The sequence below is a fragment of the Furipterus horrens genome, unplaced genomic scaffold (assembly GCF_987537825.1).
Source record: "Furipterus horrens unplaced genomic scaffold, mFurHor1.1.pri manual_scaffold_5, whole genome shotgun sequence".
NCBI lineage: Eukaryota > Metazoa > Chordata > Mammalia > Chiroptera > Furipteridae > Furipterus > Furipterus horrens.
Window position 1 is genome coordinate 163,703,216 of NW_028327175.1, and position 19,338 is coordinate 163,722,553.

The window sequence follows — 19,338 nt, forward strand, 5'->3', positions numbered from 1 at the left end:
TTCCCTGTGTTCAAGACCTGCTTCATTGTTAAACTAGTGGCCATTCATAGCACAAGGGTAAGTGGTTGTGAAGTCTGCAGAAGAATCCTGAGTTGAGGGAGAGAATGAAGTATTTGCACATTGGAGGCCTGCCGAAGTATTTTCATAAATAGGGATTTGATGAGGAAGGCTGCTCTGCTAACATTTATCTAGCCTTAATTGACACTTTCAATCTCATGTTGGGTTAGAATAAACAGCTGCTGCCCAGACAGCTTAACACTAGTTCTAAGGAAGTATGTTGCATCAGATGAGCTTCCTTGACATTAAAATTTGTCACTGACATGGTTCATCTGCTGTTTAACCCATTTGATTGTGTTCTCATTGATGTACATTTAAATTGTTTTGGCAGTTGCTCAAAATTTGAACCTTTTAGACACTGGTGGTGTTCTTATTACTTTATGGATTATTTACCAAGAATATTGTTGATATATTAAAAAATTTTTTGTCTATATTTTTCTGATTATGAAGTCAATGCATACTTTTTTTTAAGAATCTGAAATGTACAGAAAAAGATTAAGAAGAAAATAAATCATATGAAATTCTATGTTCCACATTGTATTCCCTTCTAGACATGTTTTCAATATGTTTAGAGGTGAGTGGGTTGTGAAATTATTACTTATTAGTGAAATAGCTGAGACCTAAGTAAAATTTCACATGACACTCATGATATTGGGGAACTTGCCTAATGTACTATGCTAATTAAGACTGAATCTTTTTGTTAAATCAGGTTGCACAAATTAGATGCTTGCAGGGCTGAATAGGTAATAAGTGAATCAGGCCAGTTGTAGGACACTGAGGAGTGCTAGAGACTGTGAAAAATTAAAAAATGCAGGCCCTGATTGAAGAAAACTACTAATACCTCCAGCTTATTTTTGCCATATGGAAACAGGGCCTAGTGTTATTAGGTCTTCCTGATACTCATTAAAATCTGGAAATCTTTATTTCTTTTTTAATGTGAAATATTCCATTAAAAAAATATACTGTGCAGGTCAAACAAAATAGATCTGTGGGCATACACTGCCATTTTGTCATTCCTGACATAAATACTTCTAAATCTTTCTCATAGTTCTCATAAGAAGAGTACTTTTGTAAAAGAAAAAATTTAGAGAGGAGTTTGATAAGGAATTTCTAAGAGAGGCTTCAGGAACTTTTTACTCTGTATAAACACTGAGAGGGTTGCCTAGTATGGGAATGATACCCAGATACCCACAGGAACCAGGCAGTGACATAAATGAGTTACATGATCTGGATGTTAAGATTTTAGGGAGTGAAGCAGAGAGTATACAGGATAGGGTAAAAATAGGTTTACAGTTGTCTGTATGGAAAATGATACAATAATTATACAAGAATAAACTCTGTGTTCTGTTACTAAAGCTGTAAACCTACTTTTGCCCCACGCTGTATTTCCCATTTGGGTTCCAGCCAATTGTTCCCTTGCTGGAATGCAGGTCTAATGTGGCCAAATCCTTTGATATTTCAAGAGATATCAGAAATTTGGGTCTTTGTAAAATTTCTTAATTTAAAGAAAGAGGGGGACAAAAGGAAACCCTTGGCCCAAATTCTGCACAAAGGCCAACTTTGCAACTCCTGACTTAGATCACTGTTTTCTAAGTATGTTGTACAAATCCAAATTCCATCATAGGTTAATAGATATTGTTAAGAAATTAAGAATTCTGGAAAAAAAGTGCAGAATACCAGAAGAAAAAAAAAATCCTGTATTTACTTAGTGAAAAAAGGAGGAGGAGGAGAAGGAGGAGGCTCAATTGTATTTAGAAAATGGTGGATTAAGCAAAATTAAATAGATTTCTTGTCTGTAGGTTATCTTAGACTTTTAATATGCCTTATTAATTCCTAAGAAGAAGGCACAGCTTATAGACTCCACAGTTACAGTTGTATCTCTGTCTCCACTCGTTTTCCTCACCATCCCCCTTGTCTCTGAGAAGAGGTGGCCTTCCTCTTGGTTAAGGTTATTCTCTCCACCTGCTCTCTGGATTCTATCCCTGCCTTTTCAGGGACGTTGCTTCATAATTAGTGTCTAATTTCCTGCCTTCTTCAGCCTATCAACATGCTTGATTTTCTCCTGTTTAAATAAAGTAACCCTTTCCTTAGCCATATACAAAAATGAACCTCAGATAGATCATGGAACTAAATGTAGAGTTAAAACTATTCTTAGAATAAAACATAGGCGTTACTCTTCATGGCATTGGTAAGGCAAAACTTTAGATGCTAGTCATGTGGCCCATAATGATGTTTTGGTCCATGATGGACCAAAAAGATTATATATGTTGGTGGTTGCATAAAATTATAATGAAGCTTAATTTTCTGTAAGAAATGGAAGTCTATGTGATTCAGGAGGAATTTTTTTTTCTCTGACAGGAGCAATATTTGTGGAGCTTGGAAATAGATTCCTTCTCACTTAGCACCTCAATTCTGAATGCAGATTACATTGCCATCAGTGAGTTACTGACCTGTTTCAGCACACAGGAGCTGGTCCCCTCAGTGGTACATATTCAGAGCGCACTACAGTCCTCACAGATCTAACTCAGTAGTCTTCAGAATATTGCTGAAAATTCTTTGTTGAGGACCTCAGATTTGTACAAGGACACAGGTCCACAGGAGCTATCTTAACAAGTATTTAGTGCCACTTTAGTAAAAGCTTTCTGTGCTACTGTGGAGCTAGTTTGTCCTTGTACTTTAGAAATACTTTCAGATAGCAATGATGTAAAGCATAGGTAAGTCTTATTTTTGCCATCAATTCAATGCCAGAGAGAGCCGTTTGTGCCAGACAGGGTCAATGGAACCAAAAATACATTTCCAAAGTCAAAATATTGACTCCTCAGTTCTATGCCCTCATGTTAAACACTGCCTTTTTAATAAATACCACAAAGTTCCTTAATCTAACCACTGCTCCAACATGCAACAGACAAAACCACATTGCCGTACAAACCCCTATGTTCCTTTATCTCTACATTTAGATTTCTTATTTCTGCTGATCCTTAGGCCACCTTTCACTCCCTCCTGAGAGTCACTATTAGGATGGTTTGTGCCTTACCCAGTCAGTTTCTCCTTGTTATTCCCAATCAGTCTAGCCCACATCCTTGTTCATGGAGCAGCATTGACAGCTTTGATATTCTATTTCTAACCCTGTGGGAGGAAGTAGGGGAAGGCTGTGGAGCAGTGTTTATTAAGTCTACAGTAGTGTTCAGTAATGTCCTAGGGCATTACATTCACTCGCCATTCACTCACTCACTCACTCACATAGAGCACCTTCTGGTTCTGACATTTTTATCTTTTATACTGTGTTTTTACTGTATGTTTTCCATTTTAGATATATTTAGATATACAGATACTGTGTTACAGTTACCTGTAATATTCAGTACAGTAACATGCTGTATAAGTTTGTAACCTAGGAGCAATAGGCTATAAATATGGCCTACGGGTGGAGTAGGCTATACCATCTGGGTTTGTACAAGTGCACTCTGTGTTAGCACAATGATGAAATTGCCTAATGATGTTTCTCAGAACGTACCCCCATCATTAAGGGATAAATAACTGTATGCCAAAGGCACAAGCAACAAAATAAAAAACAGATAAATTGGAAAAAAACAATAACAAACTTTGGTGCTGCAAAGGATACCCTCAAAGTGAAAAGACAACTCACAGACTAGAAGAAAGTATTTATAAAAAACCCACAACCTTAGACTTTTGGCCAAGATGGCAGCATAGGTAAATGTGGCTCGCCTCCTCACACAACCACATCAAAATTACAAGTAAATTATAGAACAACTATCACTAAGAACCATCAGAAATCAAGTTGAATGGAAGTCTGAAAACTATGGAATTAAAGAAACCACATCCATCCAGACTGGTAGGAGGGGTGAAGATACAGAATGAGTGGTGGGTAAAAATTTGGGAGGGAGATCTTGGGAGCAAGGAGTCACAGCCCCACACCAGGCCCCCAAGCCCAGGGTTCCAGTGCCAGGAAGATAAGTCCCCATAACTTCTGACTGCAAAAATCAAGCAGGGATTGAGTTCATAGAAGGAACTGTTGGAGTCCTGTGCAGTTCCTCTTAGAGAACCCCACATGAACATTTTAAGACCCACCCCCTCTGAGCTCAAACATCAGGGTAGCAGCTTGAAAGGCACCACGGGAATCAGAGGAAATGAATTGTCTGGCATCAAGGCAAGAGCTGAGGGACAGCTTGCTTCAAGACAGAAAGGTAAGCAGAGTTATTGTCCCTTTTCTGATTCATCCCCTCACAGAGCCACAGAGCTGGTAGGCGGAAGCCATATCTGACAATCCATCAACTTGGCTAACACAGTTTGCCCTGCCTTGGAGATCCCCTGAGGCTCTGTTCTACCCAACTTATAGCTGTTAACAGTGGCTTTTCCATATAAATGGCTGGTCATGGCTCATTCTTCAAAACTTCTTAAATCCTTTCAAAGGAGCAACAGCTGGCCTCAGTGAGCTCCCAGCCCCCAGTACCTCTTGCAAAGTGGCCCCAGGCCCAGCACTAGCAGCAGCCAGCCTAGATTCACAGCTTGGCTTTGTTTTGGGATCTCCAAGCCCCGCACAAGTAGAAGCCATCTCAGATTGCTTTATAGGTCATGCAGGGTGGTCCCAGCAAAACAGAAGTGGGGGCAGACCCTGGCCTACACCACCCGGGAAACCCCAAGGCCTGCACACTCAGTGGACCAAGCTACAGACCACATCAGAGCACCACCTCCCTGCCCCTGCACAGCTGATCCTCCTTGGAGGGTGGAGGTTGGTGGTTAGTGGTCAGAGCCAGTCCTTACAGCTTATTGGCCTGGGTGAATTCCCCTAATTGACCTGCCAGCAGCACCCAAGTCTCAACTACAAGAGAAAGTACCCAGCCCACACTAAAGGCACACCTGAGTATCCAGCTTGGGTGATAGTGTTACCAAGCGAAAAGGGAGTTCTTTCACATGGTGCCTTGGTGTAAAACCCAATTAGTGTTGAAGAAAACAGGTCTTTATTTACAATACTCCAACCTGGGGAGAGCTATGAACATTTCTGCTCAGAGCCCTGTTCTCCCACAGAACTCAGCACTTCCCTTGTTCCCCAAAAGGCTATAAACCCATGCCCAGAAGTTCCCCATTTCTTATCTGTCAGCTCCTTTCTTCAGGACCTAGGGTATGATGTTATCATCCTCCATATAACAGTCCAGGAAAACATGTGCCATTCTGTGCTGGAACATGGTGAAGTCCAAGTTTTAACGGAGTCCTTCTTGCCTGTCCCAAGTTCCAAAGTCCCAAAGTCCAGGCTTTGGAGTCCACTGAAGTTGGCACGATTAAAGCAGCAGCAGGCCAGCTTTCTTACTAGCCCAGGCTGCATGGTCTCCTTTTTCTTCTTTAAGACTGCTTGGCTCTGTGCCCTTCTAAAATCACATGGTGCCCCCACTGCAAATTGCTGCTGCCTTATTTTTAAATCCCTGACTGTGGCCTGTGATGCCGTGGGCATGGTAACTGGTTCTGATCATTCGCAGAACCTTGTGCAGGCCCTGTATGCTTTTTCCTCACCATTCTATGGTCAAAACCCCTCCCATCTCCTTGGGGCCTTGTAAGAACCAAAGCCACTTGCATAACTAAGACTAGCTACCAGTGATAGATTTGCAAAGGCATCTTGAAAGGGGTCCCCTTCTTCCATCCCTAAACTGCAGCTCTGGGGAATTTTGGGGCCTTGCTCTGTAACAATAGGGGAGGCTTTGTCATGCTACCAAGACAGGGAGTCATGGTGGTTCCATAGAAACAAACGTGGGGAGGCTACCAAAATGACGGGACAAAGAAACATGGCCCAGATGAAAGAAAATATCAGAACTCCCCAAAAAGAACTAAACAAAATGGGGATAAGCAATGTAACAGATGCAGAATTCAAAACACTGGTTATAAGGTGCCCAAGGAACTTAGTGAGGACTCAACAGCATAAAAAAGATCCAGTCAGCAATGAAGGGTACACTAATTGGAATAAAGAACAAGTTACAGGGAAACAACATAGCATGGATGAAGCTGAGAATTAATGATTTGGAACATAAAGAAGCAAAAACAACCAATCAGAACAAGAAAAATGAATCCAAAAAAACAAGATAGTGTAAGCATCCTCTGGGACAACTTCAAGCATTCCAACATTTGCATCATAAGGGTGCCAGAAAGAGAAGAGAAAGAGCAAGAAATTGGAAATCTATTTGAAAAAATAATGAAAGAAAACTTCTCTAATTTGGTGAGGAAAACAGACATGCAAGTCCGGGAAGCACAGAGAGTCCCAAACAAGACGGATGCAAAGAGGCCCACTCCAAGACACATCATAATTAATATGCCAAAGGTTAAAGAGAATCTGAAAAGCAGCAGATTATTTCTCAAAAGAAACTTTGTAGGCTAGGAGAGACGATAAGAAATATTCAAAGTCATGAAACGCGGGGACCTATAGCCAAGTTTGCTTTATCCAGCAAAGATATCATTTAGAATTGAAGGGCAGTTAAAGAGCCCCAGGCAAGAAAAAACTAAAGGGTTCGTCATTATCAAACCATTATTACATGAAATGTTAAAGGGACTTTTTTAAGAAAAAGAAAAAGATAAAAACTATGACAATAAAATGGCCATAAATACATATCTATCAACAATTGAATCTAAAAAACGATCCAAGCAAACAAGAAGAACAGAGACAGAATCATGGATACAGAGAGTGTTTTGATGGTTATCAGAGGGGAGCTGGGTGTAGGGGAATGGGTGAAGAGGTGAGGAGATTAAGAAGTACAAATAGGTAGTTAGAGAATAATAGCCACAGGGATGTAAAGTACAGTAGTACAGGCAGATGGATGCACATTCCCTTGTCTGGTCACAATCAATTGGTCACTGTAGCTTTAACTGTAAGTTAATCTTACATTTTCATTATTTGTATCTTCTCATCCAGTAAGAACTTCTGTTGATTACTATCGCCCTGCCACTTTTTTAATGTAATGCTCTATAATTACTACTTACATTGTACAAATTGGTGACATAAGTCCTCCCTGTTGTGTTTTGTCTTCCTGATTTCTTACATTTAGTCTAGCTAAGGGAGTCATCTACATTAATATATTCTTTAGTCTGGATAGTGACTTGAACCAGCCAAGTGTTTTTTGCTGGAAAGAAATCATCTCTACATTACCGAATCAAATCAAGTAGATAGTGATGAAAGGAGTAATAACAACAGCAGAAGACAAAGGGCCTCTCACAAAAAATTTTGAACTAAAGTCACATATTGAACAAAAGATATTTAAATTAGCTCCTGAACAAAGTAAGAGCTCTTGTGCCAAGCCCCTAAAAATGCCCCCGGGCCGCTTACTCATTCACAACCATTATTTTAGCTTAATGTCTAAGAGTGCTTTATTTCTTTTCTTATTCTCTTCCCACCACCTAGTGGACACATAGTTGGCACTTGCCTCGTTTATTGAATTGAATGCAATTGGGCCTCAAGAAGTTAGAGGCAATTTTCTGAAGGGGAAAATAAAAGAGAAAGAATTTTAGCAATGAATAGAACCAACAAATTTGAGTTTCAGCAATGGAATAAAGTTTGGAAACAATAAAACATATTTACTATAAAGTTAGATTATTTCGAAAGGGTTTTTTATTTTTAAAGTTTATTTTATTGATTATATTGTTACAATAGTTCCAATTTTTTCCCCTTTGCTCCCCTGCACCCAGCACCACCCCTCCCCTAGCAATCCCCCCCCAATTCCATGCCCATGGGTTGTACATACAAGCTCTCCCGCTTCACCCTTTCATATATTCTTCTTCTTCTTCTTCTTTTTTAATAAATAAATGATTAATTAATTATTTTAACAATAAAAAATAACAATCCCTCCCTCTCAGACTTAAGACCCTTTATAATCTTATAAAGGACAATGGGCGAAGGTCTCAAGTGCCTCTAGCTGCTTCGAGCTGGACATGGTCATTGTCCTACCTACCCTTGTGTCCAGAAATCCCTAATAAGAGTGGGGGTGTGGAGGGGAGGGTGGCCTTCCCACATGGGGAAGGATCATGCAGACTCCAGGTCAGTTGGCTGTCCCCGGACAACGGCGTGCTTGGTTTAACAGGCTGGCATCCTTGTTGAATTCTGGGTGCAACAGATTTGGCAACAGGGTTAAAAGACATCATTCAATCCATAACCACTAGATGACAGAAGGCAGGGATTAATTTTTCAATGTCCCACATTAGGGGAAAAAAGGGCTTCTTTGGAGGAAGGTGTGCCAGGCACATCTCACCTGTCCAATACCCTTTTGCCCATTATACTTAGTTTGGGCTAAGGGAAATATTTTAGGTTTCCCCCTTCTCAAACCTCTGGGCCCTCAAAAGGGTTGTTTTTAAATGCTGACCTGGAAAACCTGCTCAGAACTTAGACAGTAACTAAGATCTATATGTCACTCTTTTTCTGTCTGTGTGTAAACACTTTTAGACATAGTTCCCCCCCCCCCCCGAGAAAATAAGACTTATTTTAAGGTTAAAAAAATCAAACATCTACTTCAGCCTGACCTCACAGTCATAAAAGATATAGATAAAATATACAGGAAGTGAGATTTAAAAAATAAATTATTTATGTCTTTTCAGAGAGAAGGGAAGGGAGGGAGATAGAGAGGGAGAGAAACATCGATGACCGAGAGAGACATTGATCGGTTTCCTCCCACATGCCCCCAGCCAGGGACCTTGCCAGCAACCCAGGCCAGATACCAGAAACTGAACCACCGACCCCTTGCCTTGCAGGACAATGCCCAACCCACAGAGCTATGATGGTCAGGACAGGATGTTAGAGCTTTTAATATTTATATTTATTAATTATTTTATATCTGTCTTGTTCCCAAAAAAAATTTGAGGTAGTAAATGAGGACTTAAGATAGAAAAGATAAATTTAAAGTTGAATTTCCTTTATCAGAGAGCTAAATGAAATTTAGCCAACCCATATACAAAAGTGAGAAAATACCTAAAGAGATCACATAGTACAGAAGAAATATTTGAGTAATTAAATAATTTATTTAAGGTCACATTGCCATTTATTAGCTAGGCCAGAACTAGAAACAAAGTCACCAAATTCTCATGTATGTGCTCTTAATATGTATGTAGCAAAAACATTTGGCTTAACCAGCCAAGTGTTTTGATTATCTGATGTTGAATCAGTTCAAGAAACATTTGTCTAGATTATTATTGACTTGCTTGTTTGCAAAGGTGTAGCCTATTTTAGGAATCATATGCTTCCCCATACTAAGACTGACCTCCAGGAATACATGTTTTCATAAGCCATGAAGATCCCTGCTCTTTAATAAAGAGCATTTTGTGGGTTAATCCCTTTCTTAATTATTCTCTTTTTATTTGGAAGAGATGGGAGTTGTAAAAACGGTTTCTATTCCTATGGTGTAGGGAGAAAGGAGGAAAGTGCATTTCCTGTGATTTGGTCAATGGCTCAAAAACGTGAAGGTTTGTCTTTGGCTCTCCTACCCTGTTTCCCCGAAAATAAGACAGTGTCTTACATTAATTTTTGCTTCTAAAGATGTGCTAGGTCTTATTTTCAGGGGAGGCCTTATATTTCTAAGCTTGAAAAAAATTGCACTAGGTCTTATTTTCGGGGGATGTCTTACTTTGGGGGAAACACGGTAGATAGGCTCTGCCAGTTCATGAAAAGGAGATGATTTCTGGTCCTTTGTATTTTCAGAAACTGGGTTCTTTTAAAGTTCTTGACTTGATACTTCAGTGATTGAACACTGATTTGGAAAGATCTAAAACAGAAGATGATATAACCTTTGAATAAATAGGCAGCTTAAGTTATAGAATCATCTCTGTCCTCACTTGGCATACAGCCTCTCATAGGCTGACTTTCCTTTCTAACTTTTATCCTCTGCTGAAGCCACACCAGCCTATCTTTCTTGTCAGTCAGTCATGTGCTCAAACACATCTGAACCTTTGCTTGTGTTCCCTATTCTGCTTGGGCTGTCTGATCTCTCTCTTCTCTACCTGACAACTTTTGCCTTTCCAGGCCCAGCTGCGTGTGTGTATGTGTGTGTGTGTGTGTGTGTGTGTGTGTGTGAAGATACCATGTAGCAAAGGCAAAAAGGAAGGTTAATCTAGTAGCTATGTAAAGAGTGCATTAGGAAGAGGAAGCGTCTAGAGGCAGGAAGATTAGATTTAGGAGACGAAGTCTCATAGACCTGAGCTGTCCAATAAGGTAGCCTCTAGCCACAAGTGGCAATTAAAATTAATTGAGAGAAGCCAATCTGAAAAGGTTACATACTATATGATTTCAACTATATGATATTCTGAAAAAGGCAAAACTATGGAGACAGTAAAAATATCAGTGGTTGCCAAGGGCTTGAAGGCAGGGAGGGATAAATAGGCAGAGCACAGGATTTTTAGGGCTATTCTCTGTATGATACCATAGCAATGGATACATATCATTATATGAGTATATTTGTCAAGCCCATAGAATATATAACACCAAGAGTGAACTGTAGACAGGAGAATTCTGGCCAAGATGGAGGCCTAGACTGACACGCTCTGTCTCCCTCCACAACTAAGAAGGAATATAACTACCGCAAACCCAGAAATAACCAGAAGTTCCAGAAAATAAATGGAAGTCTAACGTATGAAGTTATAAAGAAGTGGTGCTCATCCGGACAGGTAGGAAGGGCGAAGCTGGGGAGGAGAGGTCAAGCTGTGCTGTCTGTGGCAGCAGCAGCGACGGTGGCAGGACAGCGGTAAGCACAGACACCCGTATTTAAGGGGAGGCAAGAAGCACCTGGGGAGCACTCCTGGCTGCAGACCAGACCCGTCAGCTTGCAATTCCAAAGCCGTGGAAGGCAGACCTCCATTGCCTTGGACTGTGAGGAGGTGGGACGGAGGAGGAGGCGCCCAGTCTCTCAGTGGAGAGTGAACGGCAGGAATCCATCTTGGACCCGCACCACCACAGAAAATGCCACAGTGTGGTGAGATGGGTCTCCCGGTTGTGACGAGTGCATGGGGCTCCGCCCCTTATAGTGTAGGAGGTGTGATAACCCCGCCCAAGAAGCAAAAGTAAACACAAAACTGTCAGGATGGCACAGATCATGATAGAGATCGAGGTGATGCAAGTGACCAGATAGCAAATATCTAATCTAATGTCTCAGCAGATAGGAAATCTTTCTGAGGCACAGTTCAGAGCTTTGGTTATATGAATGCTTAAGACCTAACAGCAGGTCTTAAACAAGACGGGGAAGGAATGAAGGCCAGTCCTGCTGAAACGAATGAAAACACATATGAAACTAGTGATGAGGGAAAGAAAACCAGGGATCAAATCCACAAATTCGAACACAGGGAAGGAACAAACAGTAAACCAGTGCAGAAAGAGGAAATGAAAAGTGAGGAAAATGAGGAGAGGCTCAGAAACCTATGGGACAGCTATAAGCAGGCTGACATCTGAATCATAGGGTTGCCAGTAGGTGAAGAAGAATTAGAAATTGAAAAATTATGTGAAAAAATAATGAAGCAGAACTTCCCTGACTTGGGGAAGGAAATAGACTTACAGGTCCAAGAAGCACAGAGAGTTCCAAAAAAACTGGACCCAGGGAGAACCACACCAAGACACATTATAATCGAAATGTCAAAAATTAAGGATAAAGAGAGAATCTTAAAAGCAGCAAGAGAGAAGAAGAGAATTACATACAAAGGGGTCCCAATAAGACTATCAGCTGATTTCTCAAAAGAAACTCTGCAGGCAGGAAGGGACTGGCAAGAAATATTCAAAGTAATGAAAAGCAAAAACCTACAACCACGATTACTCTATCCAGCGAAGCTGTCATTCAGAATAGAAGGGCAGAGAAAATGCTTCCAGGACAAAGGAAAACTGAAGGAGTTCATTAGATCCAAACCACTGTTATATGAAATGTTAAAGGGACTTGTTTAGGAGAAAGAGGATCAAAACTATGAACACTAAAATTAGAAAACTGGATCACAACAACCAATAACAGAAGCTAGGGAATCAAAACAAAGGCAAACTAAATAGGCAACGAGAGTGGAAAAGAATTATAGGTATGGGGAACATTATAGGGGGAGGTCAGCAGGGAGGGGCAAGGGGGGAAAGGGAGGGAGATGGTACAGGAATCAAGAAGCATAGTAGGAGGGAGTGGAGTAGATAGGAAGATGTTGAGAAGAACTATATGCACAACCAATGGGCACGGACTAAGGAGGGTGGGGACAACTGGAGGGAGGGATGTCACTGGGTGGAGGGGAACAAAGGGAAAATAAATGGGACAACTGTAACAGCATAATCAATAAAGCATATTTAAAAAAAAGAGTGAACTGTAATGTAAACTGTGAAGTTTGCTGATTATGTGTCAATGGTAGGCACATCAATTGTAACAAATACCACTCTGGTGGGGGAAGTTAATAATGGGGATGGCTATTGAGATATATGGGAGTAGGAAGTGTGTGGGAAATCTCTGTATCTTTCCCTCAATTTTGCCATGAACCTAAACTTGTGAATAAAAGAAGTTTTAATTAAAAAATTTAAATTAATTAAAATTAAATAAAAATAATAGTTCAGTTCCGCATTTCAGGTACTCAATAGCCATGTGTGGCAAATGGCTCATATATCAGGTAGCACAATTGAAGTAGAACATTTCCATCATAACAGAAAGTTCTATTGGATAGCATTGCCAAAAATGAACTTCCCAAGTGAAAATGGCAGTCACTCTACATAGCATATTTTATGTGTTGTGCCTTAAAAACTGGGCCATTCATTGCATCTGACCTGATACTGGACTGAGTATATTGAAGATCAGAGCACTTCTGGATCTTTCACTGTAAGTATGAATACAGTTTAGAATAGTAACTCAGATTTAGTGCTCATCATTTATATATTTAAAAATAGCTTTTAAAGAAGTAGCCCTTAAGTGTGTTTCTATTATCTATTTCTCTTTCCTCACCTACCCTCACCCTTACAAGAGGAACATAAAGTAATTAAATAAAATTTATTGTTTAGTAATTATCTCTACTGGTGTCAGAATATTTGTTTTAATGGTTTTGTCTGGTGTACTTATGATTGTTTTATCTTTTCATGATAAATATTTGCCATATATCAGCCTTCTAGCACTGCTGGCTTTGAAAAAGGTATTTTCTTTTCTTTCTCTCAGTCTACTTACCAACCCCACCCCAGTCTGTACAAGAGCAAGTTCTGTTAATTCTGTCTGCTTCCAAAATAAATAATTCTCCATTTCCATTTTCATGACTTGTTTTAAGTGACCATCATCCCTCTCCTGAATGACTGCAATAGCCTCCTAACTGGTCACCCTGTTTCTCCTTGCCTGCTAGGATCACTTCTCCATATTACAGGCACAATGACCTTTTAAAAAGAAAATCAGATCATGCCAATCTCCTGTTTAGCACTCTTGCTTCGCATTGAACTTAGAAAAGATTCCAAACACCTTAACCTGGCTCAAAAGCCTCTTTGTGATCCGACCTTTGCCTTCTCACACAACCTCATCACCACACCTTCCTCCTCAATGAGCTTCAGCCACTCTGGCCTCCAATGGTTGGTTCCTTGTTATACCCAAACTTTACTGCCATAGGGCTTTTTTTCCTTCTCCCTCTGGATTGTTCTTTTCAAGCTCTTGTATGAGTGATTCCTTCTCAGCTTCAAAGTCTCAGTTCCAAAGTTACTTCCTCAGAGAAGCCTTCTTTGCCTATTCTTTCTGAGGTAGGCTCTTCATATTCTCTCTCTTTTAAAAAAAAAATTTTATTTATATATTTTTAGAGAGGGAGGAAGGGAAGGAGAAAGAAAGGGAGAGAAACATCGATGTGGAAGAGATATATCGATCAGTTGCCTCTTGCGTGCCTCCAACTGGGGACCTGGCCCGAAACCCAGGCATGTGCCCTGACTGGAATTGAAACTGCAGCATTTTAATTCGCAGGCTGGCACTCAATCTACTGAGCCCCACCAGCGAGGGTGTTTACTCTACTCTTTACAGTGTCATCCTTATCATTATCTGGAACGATCTTGTTTGTTTATTTACTCGTGCACTCACTGTCTACTCCTACTAGAATATAGGTTCCATGAGGGCAAGAAATCTATTTTTATTCCCTGTACTATCCCTAGTACCTATAACAGTGCCTGGTGCATAATTAATAAAACTCAACAACTGAATACTTCCTAAAGAAACCATAAGAGAAGCCACCTCCCCTCTCAGTGTATATGTGTGTGTGTGTGTGTGTGTCTAAAATAAAAGGATACTCCATGTATCTAAATGTGAATATCCTTCTAGGCCCTTTATACTTAGTATGAACTAGTGACTTTGTTGCTGAACATCATTTTTTACTTCATGAAATCATGGCCCACTGCTTTTTGAATGGTTGATTTTAGTTGAGAAATAAAGTGAACAATACATCTGGAAATATTCTGCCATGTTTTGATCTGAAAAACTCTACAGAACAAGCTACTGTCTTAAAAGGCTTTTATTATGCTACAGACAGTCTATTGTCTACAAAAGCTATTACTCAGTGGTATATGTGTGTTGCTCTTTCTGAACTATTAACTTGAGAGAAAAAACTTGTATTCATTAACTTATGCATGACTTGTAATCCCTGAGAATAGTTTATTGTATTATTTTCTTTAGCTGTTTTACTGTGCATTTAGGAATTTTTCTTAATTATTTTCTTTTTTAAACTCAAATCAAAGGTTAAATGGTTAAATAGTAGGATTGAGATACTTTCCATTCTGAGTTTAGAAAATTTCACAGATTTCTGCATTAAAATCAGGTTTATATTTATGATTTAACTCTGTTAGGTAGCTTTATATTGATAGAATTGGTAGATTTCACCACTCAATATATTAAACTTTACTTCTATAATATTTTACGATATGTGATAAAGAAAAATTGACATCTAAGCCCTACACAGGAATAATTTTGAAAAAAATGAGTATGTGTAACATTTGTGGTATAATAAAAACACATGCACATATACACAACCTGGTTAGTGTGGCTTTTAATATTTCAGTATTTAAAAATATTTGGCCATTACCATTTAGGAGATTTCTATAAAATGATAGATAATTACTAAAATTACTAGGTAGGAAATAGTTGTACCTAAAAAACTCAGAGTAACATTTTAGTATTAATATTTAAATTAAAAAATTCTCTATTCACATTCCACAAAATTAGAAAATAGGAAATATAGATACAAATTACTTGAAATTTTCCCAAGAATTGATAAAACCACTGTTAACATTACTTTATATCCTTTCACTGTTTTTCCTTATACATATGGATTTTTGGTTTGTTTTAATCATAGTGTATTTATTATTTTTATTTTTCCTTTTAACAAAATAAATGTCATAAGTTTTCCCATAGGCTGAGTCTTTGTAACCATTGTTTTAATAGCCCCATAATACTCAATCTAAAGATATATCTTAATTTACTTAAGTGTTCCTCATTATTTAAAAAATGTTTTAGCTTTCATAACTAACATGATTGTGAATATTTCATGAATATTGTTATTACCACATTTGATATTATTGCTTATAGGGTATATTCTCATAAATGGAGCTCTTAGATATGACATTTTTTTTTTTTTTATGTCTTAACAAACAATAACAAATGATTGTCTAAAGAGAATATACCAATTTATATTGCCAACAGCAGGGTGTAAAACTATTACATTGTAGCATTTAGCATTATATATTTTTTCTTTTTAACTTGCTCTATTAGTAGGGAAAAAAATGTGTTGATTACTAGTGAATTTGTGTATTTTCATGTTTGCTTTCTAGTTTCAGAGTCATAATTCCTTAACATATTTTTCCCAGTTCAGTAACACATGTTTTTCTGTATAGACATTTTAGCCTACCCAACTTGATTCATGTACTTCATGTGCTTTTTTAGAGATGTAGCAGTTTATCAGTTAAAAATGCAATATCACACATATATATCCTCAATGATGAATTTTTCTTTTTTCTCACTGTGCTCAATGATGCCTTCAAATTAATTACATGTACTCTGGATAAGGGTTAATACATTTGTTTGTACTTCATATTGTTATCCAGGTATGTTGTGGAAGCATATATTGGAGAAATATTGATATCCAGGAATTTTTTTTGTATCTAGAAACTTCAATGATAGATTTACTATAAACTATATATTTTAAATATGTTTAAGTAATAGTTTTAAAAGCCTGAGATTTAAACAAAAAAAAGTAAAGAAAAAATCTGAGAATTTATATTTGAATTGTGAATTTTTTTTTCCTCTGTAGGTTGGAAAAGAGACTGTTCAAACCACTGAGGATCAGATTTTGAAGAGAGATATGCCACCAGCATTTATTAAGTAAGTAATTAAAATATTCTTTTGTTTTTAAGCAGAATAATTCTCTTCTTAGGAAAGAAAAGCAACTGATCCAGGAGCAGCTTTTATGTATTTTTAAAATATAAGACTGTGTTTACAATTGAAATTTCGATTTTTCATATTTTAACACTTAGTTTTCCTACTGCTGATTTTATTCATTGGTGTTAGGCATTTTAACATCATTATATTTTAATAAAACCATGACTTTTGAGTTTTATTTTCCAGAATGGAAAGGATTCAGAAACATTCTGATGTTGTCATGTATGAACCTGAATTGTATATATACATCATTGCTTGGAGATAAGGGAATAACTTTAAAAAAATTATTGTAATTCAGTAGCATTTTAAATTTAAGGTATATTTACATATCCCCTAATTCTTTTATAAATAATTTTCAGACATTTTGGTCTATCCTGCATAAAAGCAGAGATAGTAACTTTTGATTTGTTAAAACTTCCCAGGGCCCTGGCTGGGTGAGTCAGGAGGTTGGAGCATCATCCTGTATACTGAAAGGTTTAATCCCTGGTCAGGGCACATACTTAAGTTGAGGGTTTGATCCCCAGTTGGGGCACATATGAGAGGCAACCAATTAATGTTTCTCTCATATTGATGTTTCTCTCTTTCTCTCTCTCTCTCTCTCTTGCTCTTCCCCTCTGTCTAAAATCAATAAAACATATTCTCAGTGAGGATTTTAAAGCAATTCCCAGGTTCTTGGTTACATTGTCTTTGATTAATGGCTTTGTTCTATGTGGCAATCAAGTCCTAAGTAAAAGGCTGATGCATAACACAGTATTTTAAAACAGTCGAACCTCTACCAGTCAGTAAGAATGAGATAAATATCCCTGGCCTGTGTGGTTCAGTTGGTTGGAGTGTCATCCTGTACACTGAAGGCCTGCTGGTTTGGTTCCCAGGCAGGGTACATGCTGGGGATGCAGGTTTGATCCCCTTTTGGGGCATGTATGGCAGGCAACCCATTGATGTTTCTCGTATTGATGTTTAAGAAAAAAAAAGAATGAAATAACTATTCAAAAAAAGGGGGGCAAAGAATTTGAATAGGTACTTCAAAAGAAAGGAAATCCAAATGGCCAATAAATGTATGAAAAGGTGCTCTATATCATCAGTCATCAGAGAAATGCATATTATTCCATTATAAGCACCTAAATTAATAAGTCTGATAATATCAGTTGTTGATAAGGATGTGGAGCAATTGGAGCTCTCATAAACTGCTGTTGGGAATATAAATTGGTGCAGCCACTTTGAGAAAGAAGTTTGTCAATTCCAAAATAGAAGATAGGAAATTCCATTCTCAGGTATGTTACTTAGAGAAACTTATGCCTATGCACACTAGGATCCATATACAGACATATTGATGACCCCACTGGTCTATGTGTAGTAGTATGGATAAAAACAATCATAGTATAGTCATAAATTGGAATATTAATCAGTAATAAAGGAATGAGAATTTTTCACTTTAAAATGATTAATTTTATGTTAAATGAATTTCACCTCAATTAGGAAAAAAAGAATAAATGAATCTCAAAAATAATTGAGGGATATGAGGGAATTATTGATAGCTAGGTAGGTTCCATTTATTTAAAGTTCAGAGACATTATAGAAATAAACTGTTATTAAGGATGTCTATTTATTTGGTAAAATGATAAAGATGAGTAAGGAAATAAAAATCATAAAAGTCAGGATAGTGGTACCTCTGGGAAGAAGGAAGAGGGTTATACACAGGGAGAAAAGTACATATGGGCTTCTAAAGTGGTAATAGTGTTCTATTTCTTGACTTAAAGTATTGAGTTGTTTTGAGTTATAGTGTTGACTTCTTGTGGTGGGTGGTTTTTAAAAATAATTATTATATTATACGTATGTTTTGTGCAGTTTTTTGTATATATGTTATATATCACACTTTTAAATAAAGTGAGAAGTGTTTATTTTTATCTTCCTTATGTTCCATTATTTTCATAGAACAAGATGCAAATTTTTACCCATATTGATGTCTTCTTATTTCTAAATTACTTGAGTGGGTGTTTCTACAGAACTATGTTTCTGTTAGTTCCACAAAATGTTCATGTGTCAGGAAGTAAGGTATCAGAAGCATCTGTTTATTGTAGAGCCTGTTTTGTGGGAGTATTATTTTTGACTTGCTTTCAGTGAACTCAGTGACTGCCAAGGTTTCTTCCAGCTCTAACCAAGATGAGCCTACTTTATGTGTCATTCCATCACCATAGTAACATTGACAGGAATCCTTTGCTGTCAATAAACATTTTAATTAAACTTGGCATTTACCTTACATTAAAATCAGAGCTCCAGTTTATACATATTTGCCCCTCATCCCCTGGAAGGTATAGAGCATGGCGAGATAGTGTACTGGGTTTTTTAATGTCAGGTGGGTAGTTGACTAGATGACCCTACAGAAAATTCTTTCAACCTTGACATTCAGGTCTATGAAGATCATTTGATTAATATTAATAAATGAATTTCTTCAGTAAACTCATTTCTGCTCACTCCCAGAGATATATACCCATGAAATATGCAATGTGCTCTCATAGGCTTTCTTGGGAACTTAGAAAAATTAAGGAGTCTGCCCTAGTTGTGATATCTTCAAAAAGTAGGTAACTTTAAAACAAAATTTACTTGAACACCAGCACTTTACTCTGGTAATTGGTAATTAAAAGAAGAGAATTAAGTATTTATCCTACCTTTTTAAGGGTTCCTCAAAAAATTAAAAATAGAACTACCATATTATCCAACAATTCCACTTTTGGGTATTTATCCAAAGGAACTGAAATCACTATCTCAAAAAGATATCTGCATCTCTATGTTCATTACAGCATTATTTACAATAGCCAAAACACATACACAACTTAAGGGGCCCATCAATGAATAAAATGATAAAGAAAATGTGTGTGTGTGTGTGTGTGAGTGTGTAATGGAATATTATTCAGCC

At 37.8% G+C, this 19,338-nt stretch overlaps 1 protein-coding gene across 1 annotated transcript in view; it reads left to right on the top strand.

Moving 5' to 3' along the window:
* The window catches only part of VCL (vinculin), a 107,758-nt gene that overhangs the window by 22,606 nt on the left and 65,814 nt on the right, over positions 1-19,338 (top strand). Inside the window, exon 2 of the mRNA XM_090278242.1 lies at positions 16,297-16,367. Coding sequence (XP_090134368.1) covers positions 16,297-16,367 — 71 coding nt within the window. The remainder of the gene's footprint in view (positions 1-16,296; positions 16,368-19,338) is intronic.